The 14,069-nt window shown below is 37.3% G+C and overlaps 1 protein-coding gene across 1 annotated transcript in view; it reads right to left on the bottom strand.

Annotated features, from left to right (window-relative positions):
• Positions 1-14,069, bottom strand: part of LOC131955980 (uncharacterized) — a 54,999-nt gene that overhangs the window by 5,291 nt on the left and 35,639 nt on the right. The window contains exons 3-7 of the mRNA XM_059320316.1: positions 2,631-2,698; positions 2,391-2,453; positions 1,951-2,081; positions 1,464-1,515; positions 1,122-1,190 (exon numbers count right to left, since the gene is read on the bottom strand). Of these exons, the coding sequence (XP_059176299.1) occupies positions 1,122-1,190; positions 1,464-1,515; positions 1,951-2,081; positions 2,391-2,453; positions 2,631-2,698 (383 nt within the window). The remainder of the gene's footprint in view (positions 1-1,121; positions 1,191-1,463; positions 1,516-1,950; positions 2,082-2,390; positions 2,454-2,630; positions 2,699-14,069) is intronic.

Genomic DNA, 14,069 nt, shown 5'->3' with positions numbered 1-14,069 from the left:
TGTTGATGCACATCACAAACAAAATCAACATGGCATGAACATTTCCATTTTTTAAAATTACTGTTAAATTTACAACTCTGCATTGTGCAGTTAGTTGCACTACGATTAAAAGTTATTGGATTAGATGCTGTTATAGAAGGAAAACTTTAATTACTTTTAAAATAAAATAAGAACGAATAGGGACTAATTAATTAAGAACTAAGTTAATTAGGAATTTTCGGAAAGATTCAGTTTTACACTCCATTAATAAAATAATCAGATATGCTTGATCTGATTTTGTGGATGTTATCATGTCATTGTGGGACAATTTAAAAACGTGGAGTGTAAAAAAGATTCAAATCTAAACCCAAGGAACAATCACTGAGCCTACAACACACACAACTGGTTTTCTAGCAACAGGCCATAAGACTGAAATAAGGCAAGCACTGCAGGGAGAGTCATAATTCAACCAATCAAAAGAGGTTTACAAACTTATAATTCAACCAACCAAGAGAGGTTTACAAACTCATAATTCAACCAATCAAGAGAGGTTTTAAAAAAATAAAACAAGGCCAGCTTAGTAGATAAAGAAACTAAAATGTTTGAATGAGCATGTCAGGCTAGTCAACATGCTGGGTTAATGGGACTCCAGGAAATCTTACTTTCTCTTTTACTCAGTCGCATTATCGACTGGCTATTTTCTGTGTAGTGATAAAAGTGGACAATTATTTCATGAGATCATTTGAAGTTAGTTGTTGAGTTTAGATCTAAGTATAATATAAATCTGATGCCTGGATAATAAAATGTGGCAAAGAAATTCTTAAAACATTTTTATGTAATTTTAATTTTTTTAAATTAAAAAAAATTCAGAATTATTTGGTATAGAAAATAAATACTGCGCAAAAGTTATTGTAAGTAATAGATGTAGTTTAAGAAATTCAAACATGTAAACATGTAACTAATTAAAAAAAAATTAAATTTACAATTAACAAGAGTCAACATGTAAAATAATTTTTAAAATTACACTCTAAATATACACTTACAAATGAACACATAACTCTTTAAAACAGAAAAGACATTACTTAAAATTTGGAAAAAAATAGAACTAAAAAAAACCTAAGAAAGAAAGAAATTGTACCCACCTCACAGTGATAACAATCAACGTGGAAGTCTTTATCCATTGATACCACCCTAACAGTTTCTTCTGTACCCTGAGGGGATAAAGGTTAAATACAATTAAATACAATTAAATACAATTACACTTGTGTTATTTGATTTTTAACTGGGCGATATGACAAATTAACAACTTTATTAAACTGAACAATAAAATCAATTAAATATGTAATGCTTATCTAAACCATAATTAAACATTTTATTAGAAAAATAATAACCATGAATACCAATACAGATTTATGATAATTCTATAAATTGATCCAATGATTAACAACAATTGATTAATCCCTGTAGAAGCATTTATCACTTACATCTACAGGAGTGATGGCTTGTCCGCATGCAGCACATTTAGGTGCATACACCCTGAAGTTGAAAAAAAAGAAAGCTTAAGTTACTTACATCTTTTGAATGCATAAATACTTTACCATGAGTGTTTAAATTTCCTGTTTATTTAAAAAAAAACTTTTGCTATTTTTTTCCACAATCTACAATTAGTTAATTATGTTTAAAAATGTTTTTTGTACAGAATTTGACTTTGGAGCAGCAATTAAATTGAAATGTTAAAATTTAAAAGATGGCAACTGGTTGCTAATGGGCTAGGGATACAGAAAGAACAGCTGTTAAAGTGTGTAAATGTCAGGTGTCAATCATACATTTTGTGAAATTTTTACAAAATAATTACATTTCATGGAATATTATTATGCTTTACTTCACCATAAACAAAATATTTTTTCATTAATTTATTAAATGTAACTACACTAATTAACCTTGACTAAACTAGTCGAACTCATGACCTACCTGTGGTAGTCTGCCACACAATATATTTTGTTGTCTACATCTATTGTGAAAGGGACACCATCCAGGCACTCGTTGCAAATGCAACATCTGAAACACCCTGGGTGGTAGGACTTGCCCATAGCCTGCAGGATCTGCAAGTTTAATTGATTAAGTCTTCAATTCAGCAGTCGTTAAATTTAATTAACTTTGTTAAACATTTTACTTTATAAAACTGTTGTTAATTTTGAATGGCATTCTTGAAATACAGTATTGTTAGCAGGAAGGTTGTAACTATCAATTGTTGGCTAGGGCGGTAGACTGGTCAGTTGCTTGGTCAGCTGTATAATGGTCAGTTAAGTGCTTGTCAGCAACTGGAGTTTGAAAGTAACAACTGAGAGGTAAACATTCTAGTTAGCTTTGTAAATATCTACAAGAAAAGTGAATGTAAGTGTCGCACTTACCATTTCCATAATTAAATGGCCACAGACAACACATTTCTCTGCTGTCTGTTGAAAACCTGAATACTGTAGAAGAAAAATAAATTTAAAAAAATGTTTCAATTCTTTCCATAGCCTTGAAATTACATGTCGTGTAATTTTTTTTTAAAGGTAGGTAATAAAAATATGAATTTTGCTTTTTTAATTTACTCGATTGTTTCCCCTAGAATAGCTCTTTGACCTCATTCATATTTCTTAGCTTACCAGATAATCTTCCTCGCAGTATACTCGCCCATGGACATTGTAGAAAGCTTTGCCCCTCAGTGTTCTACCTGAAATTGATTTTTAAAAATAGCTGTTAGAATTGGGGGATATAGGTTAACCATAATTAATAAATCTAATGGAGTGAAATAATTCAAACGGGACACTGTGTTGTTTCCCTTGTCTAAAGCTCTCCACCTTTTAAGGTAAAATAAACTAGTGGTGTTTATGTTTTTATTTTGTCACAACAGAATGTTTACAAATAACCCACAAAGCACTGTTATAATTGGTATAAATTGTAGACTACTGTAAAACATATAATACATTTTTTGTGACTATTGTTTCATAAAGCGTATTGTTTTCTTATGGATGATTTTTTTTTAACTGATGTAGATCTATAGCCTAACTATTGTTAAATTGTTAGCTTCGTGTATCCCAACTTTCCTTCACTGTGTGTAGCCTCTACCACGTCTGCTAGTAAACAAACGATACACATTCTTCCGTAATTTACCGCACGTGGCGTCTAGTCCACCGGTTGTATACAAAGGAAAGTCGGGGTGGACGAAAATAGCATATCTATCAGCCGTATCTAAGACAAATAAGTAGGCCTAGGGGGGGGAGGGGGGCAACTTTTTAGATCTAGGTTTTAAATCTCCATACTTTGAATGCATTTAAAAAAATTAAAAAAAACCTAAGTTGCCTATCCTAAAGAAAAGCTATTTTAAAAAGACCGTTCTAGATTTAGAAAAACAGCATTAGTAAAAAAGAAATGTAAAAAAATAAGAAAACGAAATATCTACATAATTATTGCTCATTAAGGAAAGAAATGGTTATAGGTGAACGGATGGAACTAAATTGTACAGTAAAGAATTCTCTTTAGACCTAGAGATTTACTTAGCAGATGAAGTAGAGTTCAACTGTTGACCTCGATATATGAAGGGAAGGTGTGGGTCAGCGCTTAGCCCAGCCGCCTGTACTTTCCCTAACATGAGTTAGGTACCCATCAGAGCTGGGCAGGCTCAGGGACGTTCCACTGGCTTGGACCTGGATTCGAACTCGAGACTTTCGCTCTACCACTCTACCGCTTAGGTCGAATGTATAGTGCAGTTGTGGAAGTTTGCCTACTGCTTTAGACATTTTTTTTTTAAACTGCGTATTTGCTAAATCAATTCTTGATACTTTTGTTTTTTTTAATAATACACCAACTTATTCAAGGTATAGCAGATGAATGTTGCTAAAGTTTTGGCCAGATAAAGAAAGCTAACCCTACTGTCAGAGTGTGACAGATATGCTTGACTTAGAAACTGAGTTATTGTTAATAATACACCAGTCCAACGTTTATAAAAAAAAAATAAACTATTAGCTAGGGTTACCATGACACAGTATTCAGAGAACGAGAGTGTGTGTGAGGATTACACGAAAACCCCGGATGTGTAAACAGATTGAATCAGTACAACGATAACATGCGTGGTTTGTCAACAGTCCCCGAGACTCGCAGAGGGCGAGGGTGACTTATAGGTATTTGACGGGTGAACAGGTAAGGGTACTATAACCCCCACCCGCCCCGCGCTGGGTCTAATGTATCGACGGTAAAAAAAAAAAGGCGCGGACTGGTCAGACAGATCTTGACCAGACCAGCGATGTCAAGGATGACGATAAGGAGGGGGGGGGGGGGAGGGGGGGATAGTGAAACCAAACACCGTCGGTATGTCGGTCTTTGTCCAGTCCCATCAACGGTTAGTAACGTTTTTGGTCACTAAGAGGTCAACCATCTGGGGGGGGGGGGGGGGTAGGTCAAGCAAACGTCCAGCCATTTCTAGACCACTTTTCTCTGAGCAGCGCAAGTAACCCAACTGTCCGCGGAATTCCTAACATTCCTGGGTCTTATCTTATCTCGGCCCAAACCGTTCACTTAGCGGTATCTGCATTTGGTTGTAGCTCGGCATTAGGACTCATCGGGTTACTCCGCTTGTTTTGTTTCAGTATGAGGGGGGACATCATTAGTTCTCGTTGAGCAAAACAGAGGAGGTAAACAGATGTATGGGTGTGATTGGGAGAGGGTGTGTGAGGGAGAGAATGTGTGTGTGAGAGAGAGAATGTGTGTGTGCATACGTGTGTGTGTTTGTAAGAGGGCTAGAGTGTGTGTGTGTGTATGCGTGTATGTGTTTGTGAGATGGATAGAGTATGTGAGGGTCTGTTAGAGAGTGTATGAGAGAGAGATTTTTAGAAAGTAATAGTCGTTTAATGACATTCACTATTGTGAATGGGGGCGTTCATGTGGGGGTCATAACCCCCAACTCTCTCGCCTAAACCACTGTATATATGGGGAACAGGGCATTGCCCTAGAGTTAGGGCTAGTGCTAGGATCAAGGTTAGGCTTAAATCAATGTCTAGAGTTGGTTTTATTTTAGGGTAAGGTGAATTCTTAGGTTTTTTTTTGTCTTTGTCTTAAGGTTAGGATTAAGGTAATATATATAGGTATAGAGTTGGAGTGATATCAGGATTGTATCTTGGTGGATGGGGGGGGGGGGGGGGGGGGGTAATTCCCCAGGGGGGGTAATTGCTCCGGGGGAGAAATGTTCCGGGGGGGGGGGGTAATGTCCTGTATCCGTATATATGTAATGTAGAAATACATAGATAAAGACATATCTGACATATGGGAAAACTATGAGATATAAGAGTAGTTGTAAAGTTCAATAATTAAATAAACAAAACATAGCGTCAAACCGAGATTCCAGTAAACTATCAACTATCGTCAGCTACTAATGTTTTTCTTCCCGTAATAAACACGGTAGTCGGTGACGCAACGGCGCGCTGTTCCGCCTACGCCCTTGTGCAATGTGAAAAACGTGGTTAGAACCAGTGGTCACGCAGGGCGGTCAATGGCTAGGTGGGTGTTGACGTCACGTACACGGGCGTGGGCCGGTTGATAAACTAGAGCCACGTGTTTTCATTTCACGCTTAGGTTTTTGATTGATGACTTTTTTTCTTCGACAACACAAATTTTGTTTTTAGCTTCGGTAAGTTAGCCAGTCACACCTCATAAGAACAAATTTTAATTTAAATGATTATTTTAAACTACAATACTAAACACGCAAGTTCACGTCAGTTGTTTTCTTTATCTCCTGAGTTTCTTTCAGGCATCTCTTCGGGGGGTGGGGGCAGAGACCCCCCGAAGAAAGTCTACCGCCCCCCCCCCCAAATTTCAAGTGCCCCCCCGGAGAAAAGTCTGGAAGAAACACTGCTCCTGAGGTTGACTGACAGTATAATATGTTGTTTTGACCCGCCCATCCACACCCTACCATAGCAGATAATCGCGCCCTGTGTTATTTTCATCTCTTCCTAACTCCAGACCTTTCTTCCACCACACCCGTTCTATTACAACTAAACACTAGCTGTCCTGTATAACGTTAAACAGCCGGACAACTAAAGACTAGCTGTCCGGTATAACGTTAAACAACAGAGCAACAACTAAAGACTGTCTGGTATAACGTTAAACACCCGAACAACTAAAGACTAGCTGTCCGGTATAACGTTAAACAACCGAACAACTAAAGACTAGCTGTCTGGTATAACGTTAAACAGCCGAACAACTAAAGACTAGCTGTCCGGTATAACGTTAAACTGCCGAACAACTGAAGACTAGCTGTCCGGTATAACGTTAAACAGCCGAACAACTGAAGACTAGCTGTTCGGTATAACGTTAAACTGCCGAACAACTGAAGACTAGCTGTCCGGTATAACGTTAAACAGCCGAACAACTGAAGACTAGCTGTCCGGTATAACGTTAAACAGCCGAACAACTGAAGACTAGCTGTCCGGGATAACGTTAAACTGCCGAACAACTAAAGACTAGCTGTCCGGTATAACGTTAAACTGCCGAACAACTGAAGACTAGCTGTCCGGGATAACGTTAAACAGCCGAACAACTGAAGACTAGCTGTCCGGGATAACGTTAAACTGCCGAACAACTAAAGACAAGCTGTCCGGTATAGAGTTAAATAACCGAGCAACAACTAAAGACAAGCTGTCCGGTATAACGTTAAACAGCCGGACAACTAAATACTAGCTGTCCGGTATAACGTTATGACAAACAGCTGAGCCTGAAGACTAAGAATAGGCATCAATGTATTGACATCACGTATCAAAAGTTGGTGTTAACCCTTCTGTGGCCGATGAATTAGTTCCGGTACCCGCCGTGACCAATCTGGAATTCAGGTGGTTAACGCCCTGGGTTTGTATTCAGGTCATGACCGCCGCTCTTACCAGATTTTTTCGTTCTGTGTTCCAGCAAATCAAATATTGTTTACCTCAGAAGTTTACATATCCGTATCATAAACTATTTTTACATTGAATCATCAATCATTTATGAGTCTTAAAATTAAAGTCTTTATATCCGTATCATAAACTATTTAAGATTGTACTGTAGGTCCTTGGTTAATCTTACAATAAAGTCTACGGAACCGTATTATAAACTATTTTTATCATCAGTTTTGAACAATAAAGTCTTTATATCCATATCATAAAATATTTAAAATGTTAAAGCTCTCTAGGTTTCTACCATCTATGCGTATTTAAAGAAGTAATTGTGGCATAAAACGTATCTTGATTGACTTTCAATTTTTAATTCCATACATTTGATTTTCTTAGAAATTGAAAGTATTATGTAAATTACACTAAATACTGACCAGTTCTCCGTGAAGGGACGGGGCGGTTTACAGTACCATTTTACAACCAATGTACAACTTATTTGACCCGTAGATTTCTGACTTTAGAGTTCAGATAATGGTAATCAACATGGACATGATTGAAGAGCCAGGTCTTGTATGCACACAGCTTTAACATGAGTATGGAAATATTTCCTACACTGTTGACTTCAGCTTGTCAGATTTTAAAAAAACTTTTTGAGACACCGTGGGCTTTAAGCTGTGTTCTAAGTTATTGAACATACTCCTGTGAGTAAATTCAGACCATCACGTGATGCCCAGCTGGGTCAATTGTCCGATTATTCATTTACCGAAAAACTCGACCTCTTTAATCGGGTTAAAGTATCCATTTAATATACTATGACCGAGAGGACTGGTATAGTTATGTAATAAACACTGTTATAAAATTTTAGGGTACTTTGTAACAACGATAAAAAATGGTGGGGGTGGCGACATGAATAAAGCGTATCTGTCAGTCGGGTCATTTGTTACAAGCCGCAGGACTGCGACACAGAGATTATCGTCCTACATTCCTCTGTGACGGCTCACTATTTCAAACGTTATCTCCCTTTCAGCCAACTCGTGAGTGATCCTGGTTCGAAACACTGGTCGAGAACAGGCTGAGAACTCCTCGGGTTACAAAACATGTTGATACGTTGTACAAAGGAGAGATTAGGGGATGGGGGGTCGCCGGTTTAGGTTACATGTCCGCTTTAAGTTAGGGCGAATACCACCTTAACCACACTAGGGAGTTGATGTTTATTTTTTTCAATGAGGGAGAATGTTGGGCCCAATGATCAACAACTTTAAAAAAATCACTGCAGATGATATTGCGAAAGTAGCCTCGTGGAATGCATGACACATTTTTTCTTTACAGTTTGGGAGAATGATAGAAGACTAAATATCAAATATTCGCGTCTTGTTAGCGTGTGGTGGGGCAATATAACGTTAACGGCATGGCATGCTATGTGACAAAACTTGAAAGAAAACTATGTTTAGTGTAACAACCTGTCGATTGCCATCAATATATTGGTATCACTTGAACATATCGCATAAGTTATCTCTCCAAGCTCTTAGCAGTAGATTACAACATGCCTAACATCACAAGCTCCGATATTTTCTAGCCTTATTAACAAAAAAGATTTCTAATGCGATGTTATGTTAATAATAGTTTTTCACTTAGTCCAATGACTATACCTTGCCTGTATCTATATATATAATTCTCTTCTTCTAGCCGTTAGAAAACAAGCTGCAAACGCTCTCCCTACCTACCACCCCTACATGGTTTTAGTGAGCTGTGTTCACTCTAAATGTTTACAAGCAGAGCCAACGATTTTAAACGTAGGGGGGGGGAGGGGGGGGGAGGGGGGGGGGAAGGAAGGGGGGGGGGTTATGGTCCTTAACGAGCTACTTATAGTGTTTTAAAGAAATATTTTCAGTGTCAGCGTTGGTACTGTCGAATTCACAAATTATGAATTATTGAAAATTAGAAACAACTAAATAGCGGCGTATGTTATGCCGCGGGCCGGCTCGTGAAATATAAACAATTTACATTATACACAAACACACACATACACACACACACACACACACACATATATATATATATATATATATATATATATATATATATATATATATATATATATATATATGCTGGTTCGATCGTGTGGAATTTAAGGTTGGACAAGGTGAGGAGGATGTGGGAGGGCCACAGTGGCATTTTTAAAAAGCTATTAACGGGGTTCACCATAAAAGTAAGACACAATTGCGTCACGGTTAAAAGATCTCACACAACGATAAAACAGATCACCACTCAAAAGGCCGTGTTATTTTCGCTCTCCAGCTAAAAACCCTCGAGGTTTCGATGTCAACTGTTTTTTTTTCCTTTCTAAATCTGGGTCTTTGGGAATTCCCGGTGAGAGTCGAAGGATTTCCTTTAAATGATTATGACTGATGTAATTGTCACGTGGTTCCTTCCGGTAGTGACGTGCTCTAAAAGTTTATGTGTACCAACCCAGTGACGTCGAAATGTATTTTTATTACCGACACAGCAAACAAAAAAATTAACTACTGCCATTAATCAGAGTGAGAATGTTGAAAGGGGAAGAAGTTTTAGTTTACGCGTTAAGTCTAAAACAACAAACACGGCGATGTATCAGGTAGGTGGGTGAAAAAAATAAGCTCTAAATCGGCATCCGGAAGTTGCAATTAATGGTCATTTTTGGTAGGCCTACTAGACGGGTGTAATTAGAGTCTATCCAACAGCCGAAAAGTTGTGTTTAACCTATCATTAACAACGGTGAAGGGAGGTAAATAAGACGGAAGGGAAATAAGACAGAAGGATTGTTGTTTTAGACAAAACTAATAGTCTTACAAGTCGTTGCCTGCCACCCCCACTGCTCCTAATAATATAAAATAAAATAATAAAAACAGAGAAGTTTATTTCAATGTATAATCCCAATTCGTCTGAAGAATTATAATTGCATTGAGAGATATGAGGGTTCAGAGTACAGATATGAGAGAAACTACCATCAATTCTTCTAACTCTCATACTCTTATTTCCAAATAATTTAAGCTTGGGGTTTAGATTTAGGGATTTGGTTTGAGTTGAGCACATTACAGAATTTAGAACTGATTACTTGTTAATGCTAAGTGGTACATTTTTTGATAAGAGAATCAATGTCGGTGATACAAAATACACGAATATATCGGGTTTTATTTTTACATGTACGAAAAGTACACTTCGCTTCTGAAAACAATTTATTTTAAAAATAAAACGCGTTTTAATCTCTGAATGCATCTATTCTGTAGCAGTAAGTCTGTAGCTTAGAATGGATGACACGTATAGAATGCCTGCAGGATCCTATTTAAAGAGTAGATCTACGGCCGATAACTTGGGTATAATCTGTGGGGGTTTTATTAAGTAATCCTATCTGGAGTTATGAAAGCGGAGGGAATGCTAACGTTTTCTAAAGCAACGGTGGAATTGGAACACCAGCTTTGTGGCCTGTACTGTACTGTACCACTGATTTTTTTGTTTCTGGTGAAATCCTGACGACAAAGTGCATACTGCTTTCGTCTAGCGGGTGAATTACAACGGATTGTTTTACATTCATGTTGTAATCACTACACGCTTGAGTTCCCCTGGGAACTCACGAGAAATTTAAACTCGACAATGTGCTCGTCGTATGAAGAACTATTTCTATAGGCATGTCTGAATCTCAACTATTTCGAGTTTTGCATACACACAAAAAAAAAAAAAACGTTTACAACAAAAACTATTGAAGCGGATTTTCATTTAGCAGGAAGAAATGAAGGGTTGGGGTGGTGGGGGGGGGGGGTGGTGGTAAATGTAAACAAAAGAAACCACCCAACCAATACATGCTTGATAATCTCGTAAGGCAATGGGGCGAGAGGGGGGGGCTTTTTTTTTCTCCCAACAAAATGGGAACAAGTCCCAATGAGTCATCGGGCTTTTAATGGTTTAAAAACTGGATATTTTTTTTTTACTGAAAATTTTTGAGCTTGTCAGAAGGCGTTACGACAAAGGAAAGAGCTATGAGAACAAGTGGCGTGGGGTTTAAAAAAATGTCTCGTTGGCTGGCCGTAAGACACGCCGTTTGCATGCGGACTCCCTAGAGGTATATGGTCATTTTTTAAACAAATCGTTTTCTTAACTAGTCGTTATAAAGAGGACTGTATTTGTCTACCCACAAACGACCAAGTTTAAAATAGTGACTGTAACATAGGCTAAATTACCATCTCCTGTATCTTACTACGCCAATTAAAATTAAGCCTTAATTAAGATTTATTCAATTAATTTACACTCCTCGTACACACAAAGGATTATTTGTAAAATGACTAACAAACAAAAATCGCCATCATGTTATTATGATTAATTACTAAAAAATATTACCGGCGTCAAAACAATCGCCAATCACACAAAGAAATGAACTATGGCTAATAACTAATAACGACCTTTGTAAATACAATGGGTGATCACGAACAAATCGCCATCACATATAAATCACTCTGGGTAACAGTTAAACCCTCATGTCTTTTGCTATTCAAAAAAAAATGTCGTTGGTCTAACATACGAAACACCCCTATCTACGATCTTAAAGTTTACATTTACAACACGTCGATTAAAAAAAAATCGGTCCGTTTCTTCCATTTAAACAGCTAGAAACATTTGGCCCTGCAGAACAGAAGACATGTATTGCAGCCACGTACGCTGCCTTGAGCAGCTGATCACAATCTTTTCGCACATCACTGACCAGGTGTCAAGGACATTTTTTTATATCCTAACGCCTAACGCCTAGACTCGAACGGTTCTCAAAATCTCGTTACAAAATAACCCCCGTAAATCAGAATCTCAATATTGCTTGGCGGTGTTTTATACAGAGAGCTAGTCACCCCGCTACAACATTACGATTAGGCTAATTGGATAATTAAATTAAAAACATAAATCTCCGGTCGATTTGAAATGTTCACTGGATGACAATTTTAGATCCACGTACGTACGCATCTCCACCTTTCATCACCTCAGGTATTAATTGACGTGTTAACACGACTTGCGGTTTTAGTTTTTTCTACTAAACAAAAAAAAACGTACCATAGGCCTAAATAAGTAAGGTTTGTTATGACTTGGATCATTTGAATCATGTGTTGATTTAACATTATATCAAATAGGATGGCCAATATATAAAACAAGATGGCCAACATATCAAATAGGGTGGCCAATACATCAAACAGTGGTCAATATATAAAATAGTGGTCAATATATAAAACAGGTTAGCCAACATATAAAACAGGACAGCCAACATATTAAAAGGGTGGCCAACATAACAAACAGGATGGCCAACATATCAAACAGGGTGGCCATCATATCAAACAGGATGGCCAACATATTAAACAGGAAAGGCCAACATACCAAATAGGATGGCCAACATATAAAACAGGACAGCCAACATACCAAACAAGATGGCCAACATATTAAACAGGATGGCCAACATATTAAACAGGATGGCCAACATATTAAACAGGATGGCCAACATATTAAACAGGATGGCCAACATATTAAACAGGATGGCCAACATATTAAACAGGATGGCCAACATACCAAACAAGGTGGCCATCATATCAAACCGGGTGGCCAATATATTAAACAGGATGGCCAACAATATATCAAACAGGATGACCAACAATATATCAAACAGGATGACCAACAATATATCAAACAGGATGACCAACAATATATCAAACAGTATGACCAACAATATATCTAACAAGATGACCAACAATATATCAAACACGATGACCAACAATATATCAAAACGTGATGACCAACCATATATCAAACAGGATGACCAACAATATATCAAACACGATGACCAACAATATATCAAAACGTGATGACCAACAATATATCTAACAAGATGACCAACAATATATCAAACACGATGACCAACAATATATCAAAACGTGATGACCAACCATATATCAAACAGGATGACCAACAATATATCAAACACGATGACCAACAATATATCAAAACGTGATGACCAACCATATATCAAACAGGATGACCAACAATATATCAAACAAGATGACCAACAATCGAACAGGATGTATGACCCACATATTGAACAGGGTGACCAACAACACAACAGCTGACCTTTAGGACATCCAGCACGTACAACCAACTACATAAAACAAAGACACAGATAATCCAAATACTTCAAACTATCCAAGTTAAGAGAAGAGGGGCGACAGAGAGGGGGGGGGGTGTCAGACACAATGTCCTCATTTCATCCCTCTTTATCTCTACAGTTCAAAAAGGTTACCAAATTTGAATGTGTGTATGTGCGTGCGTGTATGTGTGACAAGCGACGAGCATTCCCTATTTAATAAAACATGAAAAACGTTATTCGCTTCCCGGCAGTCTATCCGCCTATCCGACGCTCCATCTACTCTGACGCCAAATCCGGAGATAGAAATCGCGGACTAAAATATGAATCTGACGCTTTTAGACGAGAAAATCGCCACATCAAGATTTTTTAAAATGCAGAGTGGGCTTTTAATTCGAGGCGCTTACATTTGTATGCAGGCTATCGGCTTATCGCGGAAAAATAAACTATTACTGTTAAAACATTGAATTTTTATACTTTAGGTATGGAAGAGATAGATAGTATTAGTATATTATTTTTTATAATTGTTATTTATATTGTTATTAGTGTATTAATTCCTTAAGTGATGCAGCTTCATAATAAACATATTGAAACACATCTTATTCGTGTGTGCTGGTATGTAAGGGGTCGGTAGAATATTAATATTATACTTTATTAATTTTTACAGTGTAACCTTAATAAACTTATACTGTTTAACACATTTAATTTGTGTCTGTAAGCGTTGATGAGATCGGTTTGAGTATTGATGTTAGTTTATTTATAATACACTCATACTGAATAATATAATGCGTACGACACAGAGTTTTTAATAAACAAAATAAAAGGCGGTAATATTTTTTGTAAAGAGCCGATTCATTTAAAAATTGAATTTAAAAAAACAATAAAATGTGTCAATTTTTTTTCCTTAGCATCAAGATTTATAACGAATGAAAGTAGCAACATGGAGCTACGGGGCCCAAGTGGCGTGACTAGGTCGTGTGTCACCCGGTGCGGTAATCCTATGTGACGTTCCCAACATCACCACCACCTATCTGGTAGATAGT

Source organism: Physella acuta, unplaced genomic scaffold (assembly GCF_028476545.2).
Source record: "Physella acuta isolate Inbredline_101_S28 unplaced genomic scaffold, ASM2847654v3 ptg001120l, whole genome shotgun sequence".
Taxonomy (NCBI): domain Eukaryota; kingdom Metazoa; phylum Mollusca; class Gastropoda; family Physidae; genus Physella; species Physella acuta.
Note: the sequence above shows the minus strand (reverse complement) of the source record. Positions and strands in the feature narration are given on the sequence as shown.